Raw genomic sequence first — 21,819 nt, 5'->3', positions numbered from 1 at the left:
CAGCCAGTTCTGACCCGTTCTGGAGAACGGGTAGGAGAAATTTTGAGTAGTTTGGAGAACTGGCAAATACCACCTCTGGACTGGCCCCGCCCTCATCTATTCTCTGCCTCCCAAGTCCCAGCTAATCGGCTGGGTCTTCTTTTGTTGCCCTGCACAGGAGAACGGAGCTGGAAAGCAGGTTAGTGGGGTGGGGAAGGAATGGGGTTTTGCAATAACCTTCCCCCAGGAGTGGGAAGGGAATGGGGATTTTGCAGTAATCATGCCCACCAAGCCACACCATGCCCTCCAAGCCACGCTGACAGAACCAGTAGTAAAAATTATGGAATAAGACTATTTCCAATTGTAGCTGGCCATTAATAGAATGTGCCAGTGGAATGATTCTTCTTCTATCCACATTCCCTTGTTCTTCCTCTAGTCAGCTTTATTGATTGGAGAAATCATTCAGGTAGATTTGGGAGAAAGTGAAGATAGAGCACTTCAATTTAAGTGTGCTTGCACAACGTAATTCTTAATTCTTATTAGAGTGCTACTGTTCTTTCACATTGATGCACAAAGGGTTGCAAGCCATATGTATCCAACACTGAATACATATGCCTTGCATAAAGTATTCCCAATTCTTAGGAGTAGTGGATTAGATCAAAATTATAATTGATTGAGTAAAAGTGATTGAACCAGAATGATTTGTTAAGTGATGTACAGTGATTTATTTATTTACCACATTTACAGACTACTCCATTCTCAAAAGACTTTGTAATTCACATGATAAAGTATTCAAACAATATGCAATTAAAGTATACAATTAAAACATTCACACAAGAGCATTCAGAAAGTATGTGTTGTAGTCTGTGTTTTTTTCTACAAGAGAATACCCAAGAAAGAAATTGAAGCCTACATCTCAACTTATTACTCTGCTACTTTCAATTAATCAACAGTGAATGAATTCTTATTGACTTATTAAGGAATTTAAAACTGATTGTATAGATTTCTTCCCTGTGTTTCCTGAGATATTTTTGTATTTTTATTCTGAACTAAACTGGCAAGCCCATCTTTTTTCTTATGTTTTAATCTATTATAGAACTAAGACTTTCTTAAATTGAAATTGATTACTAGTTGCTACAGGGTCATTTTCTTTCTGTAAGTGAAGGTTCAAGTTAATGAAAGCAGCTTCGTGTCATTTCATTGCACATTCTACACCTTTGGGACATGCCTGTGATGTTGCTATCCATGTAAAAAATGGCTAAGTTCCTTTTAGGATATTGTAGTGCTGCTTTTTGTTTCCAATCCGATCCACTCTTGCCATTCCTGTACTGTGTATATAATTTTATTGCCAGAAAGTATAAAAATGGTTTGCCTTTGGTTTTTTTTTCTAGGATTCTTTTTTCTTCAGTTCTGGTTAGGTCTACTATCCTGGGTTTCTCTTATATCTTTTCATCTATCTAGTTTCCCGGCTTACACAAGTTCAGCCAGATATTGTATTTTATTTATTAGTTGATAGCAGTGAGAACAGTGAGTTCAAGTGAACATTCACTCCAGGGCTATTGAGTATTTGACCTTTTTTTGGTATTGAAGAAAATAATCCGTCTAGAATTTCCATCTCTCTTATTTATTAGTCTGAATGTAACTGCATAATAATTGTCCTCTTTTTAGCTCCTGGGTATTGAAGCTATTGGTGTTGTGGTTTTTTTCCCCTTTAAGACTTAAATTCCTAGACTAACAGGGGACATAGAAAATAAGTTAATCCCAGCCATAACAAGAATGCTATTGCTATTCTCCACAGATATGTAAAGTCTTAATTTTTTTTCCTTACACACATCTGGTCTACATCCCTTGATCACCATAAACCACACTGTATTTTTGAAATCATCTTCATTGTCAACATGTTATGCCCTTTTGATCAGAACTCTACCAGATATCTTCCCAGGCACGCTTAACAATTTAATCCTCTTTTGTTTGTGAATTCACACCTCCATTCTCCAAATTGTCAGGCATAGATGCACCATACAATACTCATCAAACATGTTGCACAGCTTTCAATGACCCATATTTCAATATTTTTCCAATTCCCAAATCTATATTTGTGATCTTACTATTTCCAACATTCTTGCAATATTTTGGATTTTCTTTTCATCAGTTTTTTTTCTTAGACACTAAAATACGCAATGTTTGCTTCAGTTCTAATACCACTACCATTCTCTCAGAAATCTCAGAAATACTTCTACCACCATTCCTTCATTTCAGTTACATTAGAAAACATGTCATTATTTTATTTTTAATTATATTTACCCTGCAAGATATTTGATTTGTTCTCTTCCATCTCTTCTAAAGCACATTTTTATTTCCATCAATATCTTTCTGAATTTTGTTTCTCTTCCTTAATCTTAGCTCTTCATTGCTCCTTTGTCTATATATTTTGCAAGTCTCTTTCTCTAAACACACATTGGACAATATCTTCCTCAACCTAAATTTTCCCAGCAGTCATTTCCTTACATTATTTTTTCTCATCCACTGACTCCTTTCATCAGTAAGCTAATCATTCTTTTTATTCTTTCTAATTCAACAGTATATTGGAAAGAAACTCTGTAAAGGGGTTCCAGACTCTCTCTGTCTGTCCATCAGCAAGATAATTCTCCAAAAAACTGAACAGAATGGGGCCATATCTGGCATGGGCAGAAGGAGCCAGCAAAAGTAAGATCAAGTTCCAAAAAAGTATGATAGTGGCTCAGGATGCTGTTAACACCTGTATTCTGTCCCCTTCCCTCTTCTTTTCCTGTCACATAAACTAGGGTTCTTATTAATGTGGGAGAATAGATTCCGGAAGTCAATCTCTACCTTATTCTGTCTTGCTTGTATTTAGCAGGACTCCATAAAGTTCTATGATATTATTCTTTTCATGTTGTTCCAAGCAGCTGTTATATCTTCTTTCCTTATGTTCTCTTTCTATTTTTCCATCGAGAGCGTAATTTAATTTCTATTATTTTTTTCATCCTGAATTTGTATTTTCTCTTAAACAATTCTCCCTTCACATGTTCATATCTTTCTCTTCCATGTACTTTTTCCTAATCCAGTCTTGATAATGGTCTCATTATCCTAGATCATTCCAGAGCATTCTTTTTGACATAAATTTTGTTCCTTTTATTCATAGTTAAACTACTACTTCACTTTCTTGAATGTAGTCTGTTTCACAAAATCAGATTACTTTCATTCAGATCTATTTCATCTTTCCCCTCTTAGTTTTATAAGCTTACATCTCATTTATTTTTATTTCTGTTGTGTTATACTTTAATTCATTTATGTTCTTACTTTACAAGTCATAAACATGGTCATAAGTGGATGAATAGACTGGAGACTAAAACATACAATGAATGGTTGCAGGAACTGGGCAACCATGTGAAGAAAAGGGCCAGGGGAGACACGATAACAATGTTCCAGTATTTGAGGGGCTACCACAGAGAGGAAGGGGTCAACTATGTTCTAAACCACCCAAAGGCCAGACAAGGAATAATGGATGGAAACCGGACAAGGAGAGATTTAACCTGGAAATAAGGAGAAATTTTCTGACAGTGAGAACAATCAACCAATGGAACAGCTTGCCCTCGGAAGTTGTGAGGGTGCCATCACTTGAGACTTTCAAGAAGAGATTGGACTGCCATTTGTCAGGAATGGTGTAGGGTCTCCTCCTTGGGCAGGGGAGATTGGACTAGATGATCTACAAGGTCCCTTCCAGCTCTGTTAATCTAATCTAATAGATAGATGGATGGATGGATAGACAGATGCCACATGCGCACAGAGAGAAAGAAAGAGAGAGAGAGTTCTGTGTCATCCATTCTGAGTTTGTGAATCAAGGCTTTCACATTCAATGAAAAAGAGGGCATTGATTAAGATACCAATGGTGTAAGTACCTAAACTACAGTATATGCAATATTATTGTTAAGGACAGTGCTAGCCAATTTTGGCCAATATAACATAAACACAACTAAAGTTTTAGTCAAGCACTTTCATACCATGGTCTGCACACTAAAATCTCTAATCTAGAGGTTACCTTACATCCAGGGTAAAGTTGCCCACATTCTTTTAAGTGATGTACTAACCATATCCAAGATAGGAAATATTCAGATTTTTTTGTTATACATTAAAAAAGGATACTACTGAAATTCATATACTTATTTTCTTAGTCTACTAATTTCCATTTGAGATCCAACATGGCTTAGGGGTTATAGTTATTTGCCTAGAAACTAGGAAAAAATGAAACCAGCTGGTGACTTTGGACCAGTCATTCTCTATCAGTCCTCAAAAGAATGCCAATTTCTGAAAACTTGAGAAAAAAATCATTTCTGAAAAGCATTACCATGAAAACTACATAAACTTGTTCATTTTAAGCAGTCAGGTCAATGCTAAAGGAAAGGCAAAAATGTCTAACATACTTTGAACTTTCCACTGATCCAAGAGGGGAAAAAAAATCAGGCATAATGTTCCCCTTATGTTCAACCATTGGGTGCTGCAGCTGCTATTATTGACTTGTAACTGCCTGAAAGGAAGAATTTTCAGAGCCAGAAGCAAATGGTCTGAAGCCAGACTACTCTACTAACCACAAACTGTTTTCCAGTATATTATATTCCACAGATTTGTATAAAGATTGATTATATGCTATCAAATTGGTGTTGACTCTTAGACAACCATACATATAGATCTTCTCCAGGATTTTGTATAAAGGCAGTAACATTATCTTTCATAGCAAGTACACAAGTAGTTGATATTTTCATTTAAATATTCACTCCAAGTAATGTATTTGTTTACCCATAAATTTTTACCATCTCCAACTACACCACTACATAAGTGAAAATGGAACCTTTTTTCCCTATGGATAATTTTATACTTACACTGAATTTCATTTACCATTTCACTGCCCATTTCCCATTTTAAATTAACTGCTACCCTTTTAACCATCCTAAATAATTAGATATTCCCAGCAAATTGCCAAACCTAACTCAAGGTCATAAATTATTCAAATTGTAAAATGCACAGCCATGATATGATATACTGTAGTTCTACAGAAAAAAAATACATTTTTAATTTTCATATGCCTGATGTTTTTTTTTAGTAAAACAATATTTCCTGCAGTCATTTACAGGTTATAAATCTTGTTAATGTAAATGTCAGCTGTTGAGGTGATGTTGGAAAGCAACTGTGTAATTTTTTTTTCTTTAGGAGCATAGGTTAAGATTAATAGCAGGCATAATAGATGTTTTATAATATGTAGGAAAATCAAACAGCTGTAATAGTGAATGAAGACAAGTTAATTTGAGTAAATTACTAAAATTATCCAATGCATGACATGTTAACTGCTGAAAGCAAGCTTTAACTGAAATGGTTTGTCTCTAAATGGTTCAGTAAAAATAGTAAATTATTACGCTTGTACAAAGCATCATAAGGTCCACTTCACTCCATAGTTTTCCTGTCCACTACAATACATTCTTCCGAATTGCTTTGCTGTGATTTAAAACTGAATATCCTTTGCATCACTTTCCACTTTCATCCTCATTCCTTTTTATATACAATACAACAAATAAGCTCAAACGAAGAGGGCATTGAAGAATCATATAGGGCTGCACAGGGTTCAAGACAAGGTTCAAGAAAAAATAGGGAACTCCGAGCTAAACCATAATTATTACTGACTTACAAAACAGATTTTATTTTATTGCTGTTCAAGTACAATATATTGATATATTTTAATGTGGCAATCTCTGACATGTTTATACAGGCGGTGTTATGGAAAGAATGCTGTAATACCTTTGGTTATCTAGCTAACTTTTATGACGTAAAATTTTGGCCACTTCCTGTTTCTAGTAGCTGATTTTTATGGATTTTCTTCCTTATTTACTGTTTGTAAACCACCAAGGATTATCCTACATTAGATGGGCAATTATGTACATTTTTTAAACAAATAAAGAAATCAGTTTAGTTGTTTATGACTGTGGTTATTTGTTGTATTGCATGACCTTAGAACTTTGTATTTTTCTCAGATCTAACAATAACTTTCATAGCTTTAAAAAGGTTTGGAATTGCTACTGTTAAATTAAAATAAATTTTATTTTAGCAATCTTTCCATTCCTTTCATTTATATGTTACATTTTTAATTATTTTTATTTCTCTTGAAACTGTATTATTTTTTTCTTTATTTATACGGAATTATCAGCCAATATTTTTCTCTTATGACTGCAGGCACCAAGAGTTGTAAAAACAGAATCCCAGTGGCTTATTCTCAAGGGAAACTACAATTGCAAAACAGTACTTTTCAGTATTGTACAAGGTGCTTATGTAATGTAACACATAAATACAGAAACCTGGAGGGCTCTTTCAAAACAAATAGATTATTTGTTACAAGAATGATTTGAGTTGTTTCTGTGCAAGGATTCTCTCTCCAGCTGAATTAAAGATTAATTGCATGTGGTTTATTGATCTGTTTCACAAAGTAATGTTTCATGGGTTAAAGCATTGAACTATATGAACAGACAGTACTTGAACAGAACAGAATCTGTTATCACTATATAATTAATTATTCAATGATTCTTAAAGTTTGCAAGAATTATATACAGAAGATTGCTAAGTGCTAAAAGAATTGTAAAGTAGACATATGATCACATAGCATTCATCTGATTTTTAAAAAATCAAAGAAAAAGAAGAAGAAAAAGAAAAAGATCAGCAAAACAACTAAGCAAACTGCAGATGAGATGTGTACATGTTCCTTTTTCATGTGAATTCAATCAATGTTTAAATGTGCCTCCAAAGTTGCTACTGGATATGAGACCAATTTATGACAAACTAACCAACTGCAAAAAAATTACACATTATTGTTAAGAATATTTATTAAGGATAGTTCTATCTATACCCTATAGGCCACAGATCCAAAGTCAAAATGTCTCTTTTGATCTATTTCATTCAATCTCCTTCATCCCTGCTTCTGGCTTTCTGGATATCAATTTTTGATCTACCAATATGAGAGTATGACAGATTGACTGATGTAGTGGGAAAAACGCATGCCTCTATATTTATTTATAAAATAATTCCCCAATTGTAGATACCTTTCATAACACAAGAATCTTATTCTAGGACTGGGTAGAATTAGAACATTTAACAGTTAAAACTTTTTTTAAAATTGATAATGCTGTGAAGTTTTATTTTAATCGATTGTTTTCCTCCTCAGAAATTAAAACCTTCGAAGACTGAAAAAAATAACTGAAGATAAATAAAAAGAGCAACACAATGCTTGCTCTGTCTCTGGTCTAATTTTTTAAAACACGGCTATGCGGCAGTAATGTTATGTAATGCCATTCAGCTGCCCATTTTTGCATTGAGTTTGGTTCTCCCTATGCTTGCTTTATCTCAGGTATTAACAATCAAACAAAATACTTCCTAAATGGAAATGGAAACTTGCTATTACAACTGTTTTTCCTAGATATTTTGAGCTTGGGGAGCGCATACAGCTGTTTGATTGTGCAAATCCTTTGAAAATGGAAGCATATGCATGTGCTTACAGCGCAATCATGCAGTTTTGGGAGAAGACAGTAATTTCAATAAATCTAATATTTTATCACTACATAATGCTGGAATGGCTGCATCTTCTGGTCCGGTGTCAAGAGTAACTCTGTTTGGAACAGTTACTACTAACACTTTTCAATGAAAGTCATTGAGCCAAGAGTGTTCTCAACCCCCCCGGTCTGGAACTGGACTATATAAGCAGCAGGTGAGCATTTGCGCACAAAGCGGCATTTATGGACGCGATGAGCGCCCAAAGCCATCCCCTCTCCTCCTGCCACCGCCGCTGGTCTACCAAGCTGGAAAGGTGGGAGTCCTTTGCCATATAATAAATCCCCTGTCTCTAACTAGGTCTTGTTATTGTTTGTTATTTGTTTTTTTTAATTCTTCCTTAAAATCAAGTCATTTAATTTAATTTAAATTTAATTTAATTTTAAATTAGATTTAAATGAGATTGAATTTAAGTCATGGAGATTTCAGTATTTTTTATGACACCATCAATTAAAGAATATTAGTGAGGCATACTAGAATATCCTATGTTAATGGGGTCTCTTAAGCTAAAACTAATTCAGCAGATTTATTTTATAGTTGTTGGATATCTAGAATTCATTGTTTTGCCGAATGTACACAGAGGAGAAAATGAGACTGGGAGAGAAGACATATTAAAGTCACACACCTGTTTAAAAAAAACAGAAAGAAAAGAAGAAAACCGTAGAAAAACCCAATCATTATAAAACTGGTGACATATATTTTGCAAACAGTAAAACAAAGCTTAGCCATATTAAAAAAATCAGACCTCATTCATCAGATAATAGCAACTGAAAAAAATGTTTCTAGCTGGTTTTGAAATCTGAATATATGAGATATTACTAACTGTAATCAGGTATCCTTGTAACAAGAGCAATATAAAGTAATACAGGTTAGTGTTTCATGGATTCCTTCACCACAAGGCCAATGTTTTGTTCAAATGAAATGTCCAGTAGTTTTCTCTTGAGAACAGCTGTTGGGAGGGATTAAATCTTGCCAGAACTAGGACACTTCTCAATTTAGAAATTTGTATTTGGCATAGATATTTAGCCAGCTTGAAAAATGTTCAATGACCACCCAAGAACACATTTCTGAGAATGACAGCTAGATTTTGGCACACGCTTTAAGGGCTACTTCTCTGTATGTTCATATCCCATCATAATGATTGCATTAAGTAAGAAACCCTACTCAACTGGGAAAACAGAAATGACATGCATGCAAAGTCAACATACATAGACAAGACTATGATATTCAGCATGGAAAAATGCTTCCATGCAATTCCAGATATATATATAGCCGACAGACATGTTGTTTGCTCCCATATGGCCTGTCAGAACAGATGTAGATCAAGATGGGGCCTGTTATGATCTAATTTATAATCTTTATATTACTAGGCCACTAGTACATTTCTAACTTGGAAAGAAAATCTATATTAGACACTCTAATCTGGAAAATGCTTCACTTAATACATAAAAGCAGTCATTTTTCCCTTCTTGTCTAACAGAAAAAGTAATTACTCTTCTCAGCCTTTTTTTTCCTATGAAGGAACATAAAATTAAAGCAACTAATCCACTTTTTTGAAGGTATTTAACCAAGTTCAGAGGCTCCAATTAACCATGGCTTAATATAGGCACTAATCTGTATTAATGAAATTCTTCAACAAATTGCATTCAAACAATGCTTAAGAAATAATCAATGTGTTTTAACACAGGACCTTGCTGGGGCAAATAGTTGGAATGCTCTAGTTAATCAAATTCCATAGAATTTACTTCTACCAACTATCAGAATATGTCCAAGGTTTACAAGTAACTTTTCCAAACCAAATCACTTACAACCTATGCAGTTGGGGGGAGGGGGGGCTTACTAAGCACTAAAGTAGCCAAATCAGTCATTCAGATCAAGTCAAAGCATGCAAATTACTAAGCTGTTTAAGTGCTTTTATTTTGTCCCTTTATTAACTGTACCTTTCCAATACCTTAAACTTTAGTACTAATCGTTCATTTTTATTGTAGACATGATTAATAATCTTATTTAATGAAGTCTGCATTTAAAAAACAATCCCAATATTTATTCTGCACTTTGAAAAAGACACAATATAGTAACATGCCTTTGATACAATACTAAATTGTAAAGCGTTATTCCTAGTTTTTAAAGTCGCTATCAAATCCAAAATCAGATGCATAGGTTAAGGGCTATTCACACAGTCCTATTTCATGCATATGGTCTTAAGAGCATGGGTGGTTTGTAATAGAGCTTGACTACATTCTAGATATATTCATTGAACTTGAAAGATTCCTTGTTAGAGATTACCAATATACGCCTGAAATACAGCATAATTATTGTTATTTTGCTTAGCATGTGCCATAGCAATTGCTTTCTGTGAACCTAATATACCAGGGATTGTTTTCATTTTAATAATATATCAAAAAGCAGAATGAATTGTTTACTGATGACTGCAACCCCCTTTTTTTAATCAGTAGCAAGGAAAATGCAAAGATGTGCTTTTCACATTCAGGTCAACTTTAGTGGCATCCACAGCAAACCAAGATTGCATCAAAATAGTAAAATAGCAGTTGTGATTTCACAGTTCACGTCAACTCTTAAAGTACTCGCATGGGATACAAGCACAAAATCTATGGAGCTTGTGTTAGAATGCACATTTTTTTATATATTACCTTTTGTCCTGCCCTGCCCCATGGAGCATTTGAAACCCAGGATCAAATTATTATTATTTCTTGTTAAGACAAATAAATCACACACTATATATACAACTATCATCGTGCTATGATAGTTGCATAATGTTATTACATATCAATTTAACTATTAGCTATTTATGTTTATCTATGGTTGCAGTTACGATTATTGCAGTTCTAGTCAATATTATTTTTTTATTTTCAAAGGCTGAAAGATTATTTCGTATTACAAATGTATGTAAGATATTTTATTTATTAAATTTAGGGGTTGCCCTTCTCATCTTCGGAGCAATTTAATATGCCATTGTGTAAAAATATTTTGTTTAAATAAATATGTCAGCAAATCTTAATATGATATCGCTAACATATCAATGCTGTATCAAGCATAATCTTGATGCATCTGTAATGCATATAAATGATGAAAGCAATATTGTTGTCTTGAGTTCCTTTGCGTGAGATGTTTTTTGATTAGGCATAGTAATACTGTAATGATGGAAAACACTAGAGTTTGTCTATAATGCACGCATCGTTTCCCCCCTATTATTTCATAGTCAAGTAGCATAGCATCTTGGTCTATCTGTGCTAAACCAATGAGAATAGTTTACCCGAATTAAACAGTGTATACCTTGATCAGGTTAAATTATATTTGAAACAGCACCCATATTATCTGCTTTTGATGAAAGTGTTAGATCTTGGAAGCAGATCCTAGTCAACTATGTATAGAATACCAGATTGTCCGCCTACAGTATATTTTGTACCACTCTTCCTTTCCCCAAAAGGAAGACAATACATGCTATAGTTTTTAATCAGATTTGTCACTGATGTGCATGTGTTTTTTTTTTCTTTAATCATAGACTATGAAAATGAACAGTGCGGTTTCATCCTAACAGCATGTATTTCTAATTTGCATGCTACATTAGAATCCCCTTAATTTACTGTGCAAGGATATAGCACTGTGAAGTTCTTTAATGGGACTGTGTTAGCCCATATATCATTGTAGTCAAATAAGAACAACCATAAACTAATCTTTCTGATATTAGCTATCTCTATAATTCAGGCTGCTGGCAAAAAGAATTTCCATTTTTCACGCTGTTAATTTCTTGTCTGACAAGGGGGTTGATAATAACTTTCATTTGTACTCCTGTTACCCCTTTAACATCACGGCATAGAGGAAGATAAAAGTGTGAGCCAAACTTCATAGAACTTAGATAAGGAAGTTGAGCATAGAATACAGTAAAAAATACCTTTGGTGTCCAACATTCATAAAATAAATGATTCCTCTGAATCAGATACTGTTAAGATAGTATAAATTAGTCATAAGTATTAAAAATACTTAACATTTTTGAATTACTGATGTGAAGGTTTCTGGGCTATTTACCGTATAGCTTCAAGAAGAACATTCAATGTATAAAGCGTATCTAAATTATAGACTCGTGTGAACCTTTCTTTGGGTTTTCTCCAAATTGTTTCTTATTATTATAGTTCAAAAAGTGTCAAATAAACTATGAATGGTAATAATGAGATACTTCATTTTTTTTGCTATTCATTGTGTCAATAAACTATTGGCAACTACTCTTGCTGGCACTCAGGCTGTGAGAACAGATAAAGGTTTAATTTTTAATTGAAATTCTTCTAGCAATACACCTCATGAAAAGTATAAAGAACCTTTACTTTTTCTGGCAAACATTTTCCACTCTCTGCAATGGAATACATTAGCAGTTGAAATGGCCGCACAAAAATATGTTTGTACTTATATACAGTTTGTCTATGCTCCTACAGTTTTGAGCTGCATTATTTTCAGGTACAATTATATTGCTCTGTAGGAAGTAAAGCCAAACTCCTGTTGGAGACAAAATGGAAAAGAAGAACAGAGAAAGGAATCAAAAAATAACTTATTTTTCTTATTAGGTATAAAAATGCTTCTTCCTTAGTACACCATGATTCAAATTAACTTCTTTGATCTAGATTAGTCAAGTAACTGCAATTAGAGATTAAAACACTGCTGAATATGAAAATTACTGTTTTATATTCAAACCTGCCCTTAAATGCTAAGGGTATGGGGTTATAGTTCTATGACAGAGTCCATATTGAAGCATTACAAAGAGTTGCAAGGTTCACTACCTATCATTTTCATTCACTGCATTAGCCAGTGGCTTGATTCTGTATCAAACAGCTCCTGCAAATTTACTCTTAGTGGTAAGTAAACACTAGTAACTCACTGTCACAGTTAATACATTCAATATTTTGTGGAATTACAGATAAGTGTGACATATTATCCATCATTTCCTGATTCTAATTATTTCATTTCATTTTAATTTATTTATTTTACCATTCATATTATCAATATAAAAGCAAACAAGCTTTGGAATTAGGAGGTATTTGTTAGAAATGAAAATAGAAACTAAGCTTGATAATGCCTTTAGAAATCAAAACTAGTAGATAACAGTTTACAAGACTTAAACCTTTTGTGGCGTTGCCACTGATTTTGAGCTTCCTAGGCAAATAAAGTTTGTGTCAAGATGACATCCTATAATATTTTATTTAGGACATCATGACACCCATGTTGTCACTTGTGTCCCCTCGGTGAATGCCAGTGCCGCTGACTGCTTTGATGCACATTTATCAAGCTCCAAGCCAAAACCAAGCAACCGTTACTTTTTCATGCATTGACAGACAGTAAAGGATGGTCTAATTTAATTGAATGAATTATGTCAGAAGTATACTACAGTGATCATAAAGGGAGCTGAAGTAGATTCCTTACAAAATATTTAAGTGTCTAACAATCCTATGTTGCATGCTATAATTGAGCTGCAAAACCAGTTTAAGATACTGCATATACAATAGAATATATATAATCAATAAATGTAATCAATTACCACATTTAAACCTCTGGTACTTAGTAAGCTTATTTAAGCATTCTGGTCAAATGAGCTATATACCCATCCTTGGTGTCTCACATGCTGTAATCTCATAGAACGCCAATGGGTTCAAATATAAACCATTAAAATATAGAACAATGTGATTAAGATATTGGCTGCTATGAAAATTGTGCCTGCAATTTGCAGTACTTAACTACATTTCTTAATACTTAGATTCATCCAACGTAATAGAGAAAATATATATTTCTATTTTCCTGAAAAAGATATTCAAATAATCCTCAAATTTTAATGGCCTTGGAACAGGTGCTATGTGGCCCCTAAAGCACTATCAGATGTTGTAAAATATCATGTTCCCCCTTTGGTCACATGACTGCATTCAAATGCTTGGCAACCAGCTCACATTTACAATTAGTTGCAGTGTCCCTCAGTCATGTGATCATGATTTGTGTCATTTTTGCCAATTTGCACTGCTTCAGAAGAATAGGTTCATTTAATGATCTTGGCATATGCTTAATGACCACAGTGATTCTCTTAACTGCCATAAAAAAATGTCAGAAAACCTGATCCAATGCCTAAACTTATGACCACAATGGCTTACAACTGGATTATGGTACCTATTGTGGTTGTAAATTGATAATTACCTGTATCTTTTCCTAGCCAATGCAGGGGGAACTAAGTCTGAATTCAAACTCTACATAGCTTGTAGCCTTATAAGTTTATGTTAAGGCAAAATAGGCAAATCTGCTCTAAATCAATCGAACAAGGAAGAAAAAAGATTCATAATACAATAATTATTCTCATGTGGCATGATTTATTTTAAACTACTAAGTGTGAAATTATTTTATCATCTTGAATAAGCCCTGAAAAAGCAAGAAAAAAAGAACAACCCCAAAGCTTTAAACCTATAATTTCATTACCCTCTTTGCAAAGTTTGACACCCCAATTTTGTTGTATTCTTATGCATATTGATAATCTTAAAAATGAAGTCACTGAAGACATCCATTTCTTATGCCTTGAAAACATTGTAAAATCTCATGTTTGAATTTATTCTAGACCTACTGTTTTGACATAACAGTATCATTATACATCCTTCCCATATTCATACCATTTAAGCCAATATTTTTCTCTAAGAACTGCTATCATAAATCCTTTTGTTTTAAATAAATATGAATGCAAGTCATTTCCAAAATCTTTGGAGAAGTTCCCTGAAAGGAGAAGCAAAATGCTTTTATCTCAGAATGAAGGTGTGCAAAGAGCATTCTTTTCTCTTCTACCCCCACTTCACCCCCAAGAGCTACTCTGGAGACATACAACTCCTGGAAAAATATGAAATTTAGTACAAAAGAGTGCAGTCAGTTGGAAGTATTGCAAAGTGTGACGGTGACCTTTTATACAGTATAATCTTTCTTATACAAAAATCCCAAAATGCTGCATAAAATGTGATAGTTTCTTTCTATAAGATTTTTTTAAATTTGTCATTGTCTATATTATTTCATGACTTACTTTGCTCTTGTGGGGATCCAAGAAAATCAGTCCCTAAATTTTGAATTATCTATACATTTCTGTATGTTAAGTGTTTTACATTTTAAAATTAATTTCTGAAAAATACACTTTTACTGTATTTAGACTGCCAAAAGGCAGTTGCAAACTCCATCTCTTTCGGTAAATACTCTTGTTTATAAACTATAATGTATATTTTAGTTCATAAGTTTCCCAGCAGTTGTCAAACAAGCACACTTTAATCTTCATTCTTTGAAGATTAAAAATATCCCATGTACTTTTCAGATCCTTTCCAGTTTAATACACTGTTTCTTTTGACGGATTTGTTTCTCTGAGTTGAACTTTCAGGACTCAGGACACCATATCACAATTGCACAAGACCTTTTCTGGAAATGAAAAGAGAGAGAAAGAAGAAAATCCATCCAACTCGCTTGTCAGGACTTGTGCCAGTTAAATACAAAATATCTGGTTATGTTTTGTTTATTGGTTACGGGAGGGGGGGTTGGCACCAGATTAGTTCTTCAAATGAAGGCAGTATTTGGAGGCTGCGAGTGAATCTCTTTTGAGCTCTTAATGAGGCTAATCCCATATCAGGACATTCCAAGTAGCTAATGGGCGCAAGTTCATTGCTTATTTTAACATCTCATGGTCAAAACTGGAATGAAAAACTTGTCTGGTGGGCAGTCATGGGGCATTAGTATTAGTAGAATGACCTGCTGCAATGAAATTTAGACAGCACAAATAGATCAGAGAGAGCATGAGACAGACTCGGTGTGGAATGAAAGGTAAACATTGTTCTTTTTGTTATTGTTATTGTTGTTAGTCTTAACAAAATAATGTTGAAACCATATTCACTCAAATGGTATAACGTTTAACATAACATTGTGTTTTATTCATTAAAGCTAAAACAATAAAGACTAAAAATGTATGACCATTAAATTATAAAACATCATTTACAGACTTGGGTGTGCAGTACGGTTTATTTTCATTTCTTCATTTTTGGCGATTTAAACTAAGTAGCAATGTTTCTCACGACATGTCTTTTGTACAGTAATAAATCAGTTCAGAGAGCAGAATATTTTATTTTACAATTGTACAGAGAAATATGAATAAGCTATTGGCAGCACACCTGAGGCGAAACTCAATAGTGATAAACATTTTAAAACTAGGATGCTTTTTAATATTGTTGTAAACGGTAAGATTTTTTTAGCACCTTACAATTGAATGTTAAAATATTTTTGTTATTTTTTCTGATTGTCATTAATCTTTAATAGAAATTGGAGCAATCACATTTGTGTTAATGTCATAATTATTGTTCTTTTGACCTGGTGATCAGTTGAACGCTGCCTAGTGCCTACCAAACCATTGCATACATGTCTCGCCTGCTAGAGGATGCTTAAAGCAGAAGGCATGATTACCCAGATATTGTTTGGTTAACCAGTTAGCTTTTCTGATGATTTCATAAAATGTTTTACATTTGATTTTTTAAATATTTTTTAAATATTCCCAAAAGTGAATCCAAGTTACCTGTTAAAAACACCAGTACATAACAGTAATTTTATTCTTTATTTTCAAGCTTCTAATCAACAAAAGGTTAACTAAATAAATAACCAAATTGAATAAAGCAAGAATGTAAAAGGCAGCATTTAAAAAGTGAATCCTTAAACTGTTTTTTCCTACTCAGTTTCTGGTGACTAGGAAAAGCATTTAAATTTAAGAAATCAATGTTTCAGTTGTTTATACACAAAGGGATGCAACTTAATAAATCAAGTCATATTTCATCTTTATTAAATTAGTGGATTTTATTTGATAATCACTATAAAACAATTTGCATTATTTAAGTATTTGTTAACAATAACAATGGGCTATTAAATGTTTTGCCTGATTTCTAAATAAATATTTATACGCTGATAAATATTTATCACCCCTGATCCCAGTGATAAATACGATATATAAGTGGCAGGGTTTGCATTGTAATGTCACAAAATATTTTAATCACACGTCTATCCTGCAGACACCTATGTTCCCAGCATACTGGTACATCCATCCCTTCTTTTTCCTGTGAATTCCTCCACTGTTCTTCCAAATCTGTTCCAAAGCTTAATCAATTTTGACTTGTGGAGGGGAAGGAGCAAAATCAGACCTCTGCCTAAGCTGCTGTGCCTTTGATTAAAACGGAATGTAATGTAGAAAATGGCAAATCCGAGTAGATAAAGATAATGGTTGTGTTATGTAGCCTGTGGAGTTTCCATTCTCACAACCTTGTTCTTTCTGATCAGCAAAACCCGACACTGACATTTAATTAACCTTTAATATAAAATGCTTAAAAATTTGCAATAGAAATATGTGCCTGCTCTAGATTTATCCTTACAGGTGTGAATATATAATTGCCATGAATCTGGAGGGAAAAATAATTTCTGAACTTTGAGCTGCTGAAAATGCTTGCTGAGAATATCTCCCCACCAGAGATCAACCTGCCTGAAACTTTATATTCCTACATTTCTGTGTGTTCTTTTTAATTATTTAGCATTCTTTGCTGCATCTGTGTTCCTTGTTTCCCAAGTGATTACCATATGAATTGTGTGGTATTTTATACTCCCATGCTCCAGTCTAAAACGTATATGTCAGACTATAGAAAATATCAAGGTTCTCTGAGGACCTTGAATTGTTTTAAAGGATAAAAATCTTCAATATTCCACTATGCACAATGTTCTTTTTTTAAAAAAAAAGAACTCATAAAAGAAAAATAATACAACATCAAGGACTTTCTTTTAAATTGGAGAATGTTGATTTGTCATTTATTTCCACTAATCATATTTTATAGATTGTGTGGTATTAATATTAATAGAGTGTGCAGCCCATCATCTGGAAGGAATGCACTGGTGTGCATTAGAGCATAACACCATCCCTGAGTTGTGCTGCTGCAGGGCATTTGTTAAAATACTTCATGGCTCTTTAAAATTTAATAACAGCTTTTTTCAAAATTGATCTTGTTTCTTTTCAGGCTCAGAAGTCATGGATAGAGAGAGCGTTTTACAAAAGGGAATGTGTCCATATAATACCCAGCACCAAAGACCCCCATAGGTGAGAGTGCTATATTTGGTTACTTCGTTTGTATTGAATACATAAGTAAGCATGCTATAATGTATACTGCAAAAAGGTACGCCTTTAATATATGCTGCAGGAAAAACATCTTTATTTTAACAATAAGAAACAACTACTTTAAATATACACCGTCCTTAGAATGTACAGTACACTCATTTTTATTTCCTTCAGTATCTCAGAGTGGAGATATGGTAGCTACTATATGAAAAATATTTAAATGATTTAAAAGAAAGAGAATAGATTTCTTCTTCCATTTAAACAGGAATGGATCATTTCCAAGATCATGTGATCAGATCTTTGTGTCATAGGGCTGTTCTTTTCCTCAGTGTTTCCATGTGTGGCCAATGGCATTTCATGGGGCCTTTCAACTTTTGGAGAAACTTTGGCAGGCATGTCAGGGACAATATATTTTTTTTTTCCTGCAGTGACTTCCATTTTACTGACAGATGTAAAAATTTGGACCCAGCTCAGTACATTTAACTGAGACATAGTGATTGGCTCAAAGACACCCAGCTGGCTTCAATAGCCAAGACAAGACTTGAACTTATTTCCCATTTTCTAGCTTGGTGTCTTAACTATTAGACCAGGGGTGTCAAACTCGATTTCAATGAGGGCCACATCAGGGTTGTGTTTGACCTCAAAGGGCAAGGGTGAACGTGGCCAGCTCACGAGCTCTGTTTTCAGCTGCAATGGCTTTCTACAACCTTCTGCCAGTGAAAACACGAGCTCCGTTTTCGGCTGCAATGGCATCCTGCAATCCTCTGCCAGCGAAAACAGCTCGTGGGGCTGCCCGCGACCCTTGCAAGCTCTGTTTTCGGCTGCGACAGCCTCTTGCAACTCTCTGCCAGCCAAAATGGAGCTCGAGGGGGCTGCCCGCAGCCCTCCCAAGCTCCATTTTCACTGGCAGAGGCACTGTGGCCGGTCCTTCGCTGTTTCCAGGACATCTCTGCAGGCCAGATCTAAGCACCATGTGGGCCAAATCCAGCCCGTGGGCCTTGAGTTTGACACCCCTGCACTGGACCAAATTGGCTCTTGTGGCTGCTTATTTGCAATACTTTATCTAAAGAGACAGTAATAGTTGTAAAATGTAGTCTTTTAATTTGGCTTCTGATTTCTGAGAGAACAATAAGTAAATATGTTTTAAATATATGGATGATGTATTCTAAATGTATTCACTTGCATCAGAATTAGCCACAGCTGTTCCAGTCAATGTTATAATCTTATTTCCTCTGTAAAAATAAAGTGAAGCTTAAGAAAGTTTTTTGTTTGGTTTTATCGTGTGTGTTTGAACAAAGTATTATACTATTGAAACCTCCTTTCACAAGCACTAAGTTTTGTACAACATTACCACTGGTCTAGTTATCTATATAGCTCATTCTCCTGGAAAAAATGATTACTTATTTCATGCAAGATGTCTAATAACTTTAGTCTTCTGCTTTATTATACTAAGTAGTTTTTGCTTAATGCCATAGATGTTGCTGTGGGCGCCTAATAGGTCAACATGTGGGACTTACTCCAAGTATCTCCATTATTCAGAATGAGAAAAACGAAAGCCGGCTCGCTCGAAATGACATCCAGTCAGAGAAGTGGTCAATCGGCAAGCACACCCAACTCAGCCCCACGGATGCCTTTGGAACCATTGAGTTTCAAGGAGGTGGTCATTCAAATAAAGCCATGGTAACGTTTAAAAATTCTAATGTCCAAATGAATTTCTTACTCTATCTGTTATACGGGAGTTTATTTTCTAGCAAAGAAATCCATTGGTAACTTACATAGACCCTTGCTCCCAAGGATTTGGGTTTATTATCGAAGACAACCATATTCATACTACAATGTGTTCCTTGGAACCCAGGGGTTCCATGAGAATCATCCAGGGGTTATATAGGACAGTTTATTCTAAGGATTGTTATGATTTCAAATTTTTAAACTCTTCATTACATTGTTTCTATAGTTTATATAGCCTATTGAAGATGCAAATTCAGGATACTGTTTTGCTTGCGCATGAAATGCTTTGTCAAATAAATTGCACAGATTTACTGCCTTTGTACTTACATGATTGGCTTACATAATCCATTTTTTCCTATCTTTGGTATGATTACTGCCATGGAGATAGAAAGAGTTTCTCTGTATAAAGGTAGCAGGAATTTCTTTAAAGCAATTCATAAGTTATTCTATGTATTTCACAATCTTGGAAAATCAGTATTTTACTGTATTACTGCTGTTTGTAAATTATCCATTCAAAATGGTAATCAGATCCTGAGTAGATTTTAAGGTTCTCATGAATGAAGGCAAATATACATGTGCAACGATAATGTTGCATGATCCAATCTGGTTCAGTTACCGGACCAGAGGTTTGGTCTTCTGAACATTCAGACTCATGCTGGAGCCCATCTTCAGGGAACCTCTCTCTAGCAGAGCGTGTGCTGTTCTGTATGGTATTTTTAGCGTTTGGTGTATGTGGGTTTTTAGATATTGATTGGTGTATAAAGATGACTGGGTTTTAAGTCATTAGCTGTCATTTGCTTGTGTTGCCCAGCCCTCGCCTTCTAAGTACTTGATAGGCTGGTGGTAAATCAGCACTCCTGTTCCCTGGCTGTTTTTGTGCCTGCTCATCCAACAATCTTAGTAGCAGCAAAATTGTCGTTCATTGCAGTGTGAGTCTGCCAAAGAGTTTGGGTCTCCTCATCTGACCACTTGCTTGTGTTCTTGTGATCTGGTGGTTAGCTTCCTCACCATCTGTCCTACATAGTCACAAAGGCAATCCATGCAGGGATTCGGTAGATTACATTGGAAGTATCTCCCACCTCCAAGCGATTTTAAAATTCTCTTGATCTTATGCTATTTAAATATTTAATAGAATATTTCTTGAGTTTTTTTAAAAAAACCTGCCTCACTTAGTTGCAATACATTTCTTCCCATTACTGGCAAATTATTTTTGCTGATAGGCTTTTCATACTGAGACAACATTTAACAACGAAATAGATAAACTGAAGATCCTGCATTAGTGCCCATGTTCCATTGCTAGCTCCTCCAATGAGTGCCTTTCAGTTTGGTGCAGTGGTTAAGGTGCTCGTTCAGAAAACAGGAGATTGAGTTTAGTTCAGGTATAGGATTCAAATTTTTTTACTCCCAGTTTTGTGGGTGTGGCTTGGTGGGCATGACAAGGGAAGGATACTGTAAAATCTCCAGTCAGAGGTGGGATTTGCCAGTTCTCAGAACTACTCAAAATTTCCGCTACTGGTTCTCCAGAACTGGTCAGAACCTGCTGAATACCACCTCTGGTTTAGTTACACCTTGAACTGAATTATTTATTTGTCAAGCAATTATAAGATTACAGGTAAAAGTATATACATAGTTATGAGTACATGAAATGGATATATATAAGAAAAATAAAAAGAAACAATAGGACAGGGACGGTAGGCACGTTGGTGTGCTTATGCACGCCCCCTACAGACCTCTTAGGAAAGGGGTAAGGTCAATACTAGACAGTCTAAGGTTAAAGTTTTTGGGGTTTGGGGAAGAAACCACAGAGTCAGGTAGAGTATTCCAGACATTGACCACTCTGTAGCTGAAGTCATATTTCCTGCAATCAAGTTTGGTGCAGTTAACTTTGAGTTTGTATCTATTGTGTGCTCTTGTATTGTTATGGTTGAAGCTGAAGTATTCATTGATAGGTAGGACATTGCAGTGTATGATTTTATACACTATACCTAGATCAGACTGAAGGCGACGTAGTTCTAGGTTTTCTAGGTCTAGAGTTTCAAATCTAGTGGCATAAGGTATTCTGCAACAGGTAGAGGAGTGGAGAACTCTTGTGAAATATTTCTGGACTTTCTCAACTGTATTAATATCAGATACATAACGCAGGTTCCAGACTGACGAGCTGTATTCAAGTATTGGTCTAGCAAATGTTTTGTATGCCCTAGTTAGTAGTGTGATATTACCAGAGAAAAAGCTAGGTAGGATTAGGTTAATGACTCTTAATGCCTTTTTGGCTATGTAGTTACAGACCTCTAGCACTGAGGTCATTAGAGATGAGTACTCCAAGGTCCTTTACAGAGTTTGGATCAACAACAAGGTCT

At 34.7% G+C, this 21,819-nt stretch overlaps 1 protein-coding gene across 4 annotated transcripts in view; it reads left to right on the top strand.

Moving 5' to 3' along the window:
- Positions 1–21,819, top strand: part of LOC113438378 (transient receptor potential cation channel subfamily M member 3) — a 283,786-nt gene that overhangs the window by 196,539 nt on the left and 65,428 nt on the right. For all 4 annotated transcript variants that reach the window (XM_087926725.1, XM_087926726.1, XM_026703793.2 and 1 more), the window contains exons 2-3: positions 17,637–17,716; positions 19,210–19,414. In XM_087926725.1, the coding sequence (XP_087782851.1) occupies positions 17,637–17,716; positions 19,210–19,414 (285 nt within the window). The remainder of the gene's footprint in view (positions 1–17,636; positions 17,717–19,209; positions 19,415–21,819) is intronic.

Source organism: Pseudonaja textilis, chromosome 2 (genome assembly GCF_049901715.1).
Source record: "Pseudonaja textilis isolate UNSWEBS1 chromosome 2, rPseTex1.2, whole genome shotgun sequence".
NCBI classification, from domain to species: domain Eukaryota; kingdom Metazoa; phylum Chordata; class Lepidosauria; order Squamata; family Elapidae; genus Pseudonaja; species Pseudonaja textilis.
This window is presented reverse-complemented; position numbering and strand designations above follow the sequence as displayed.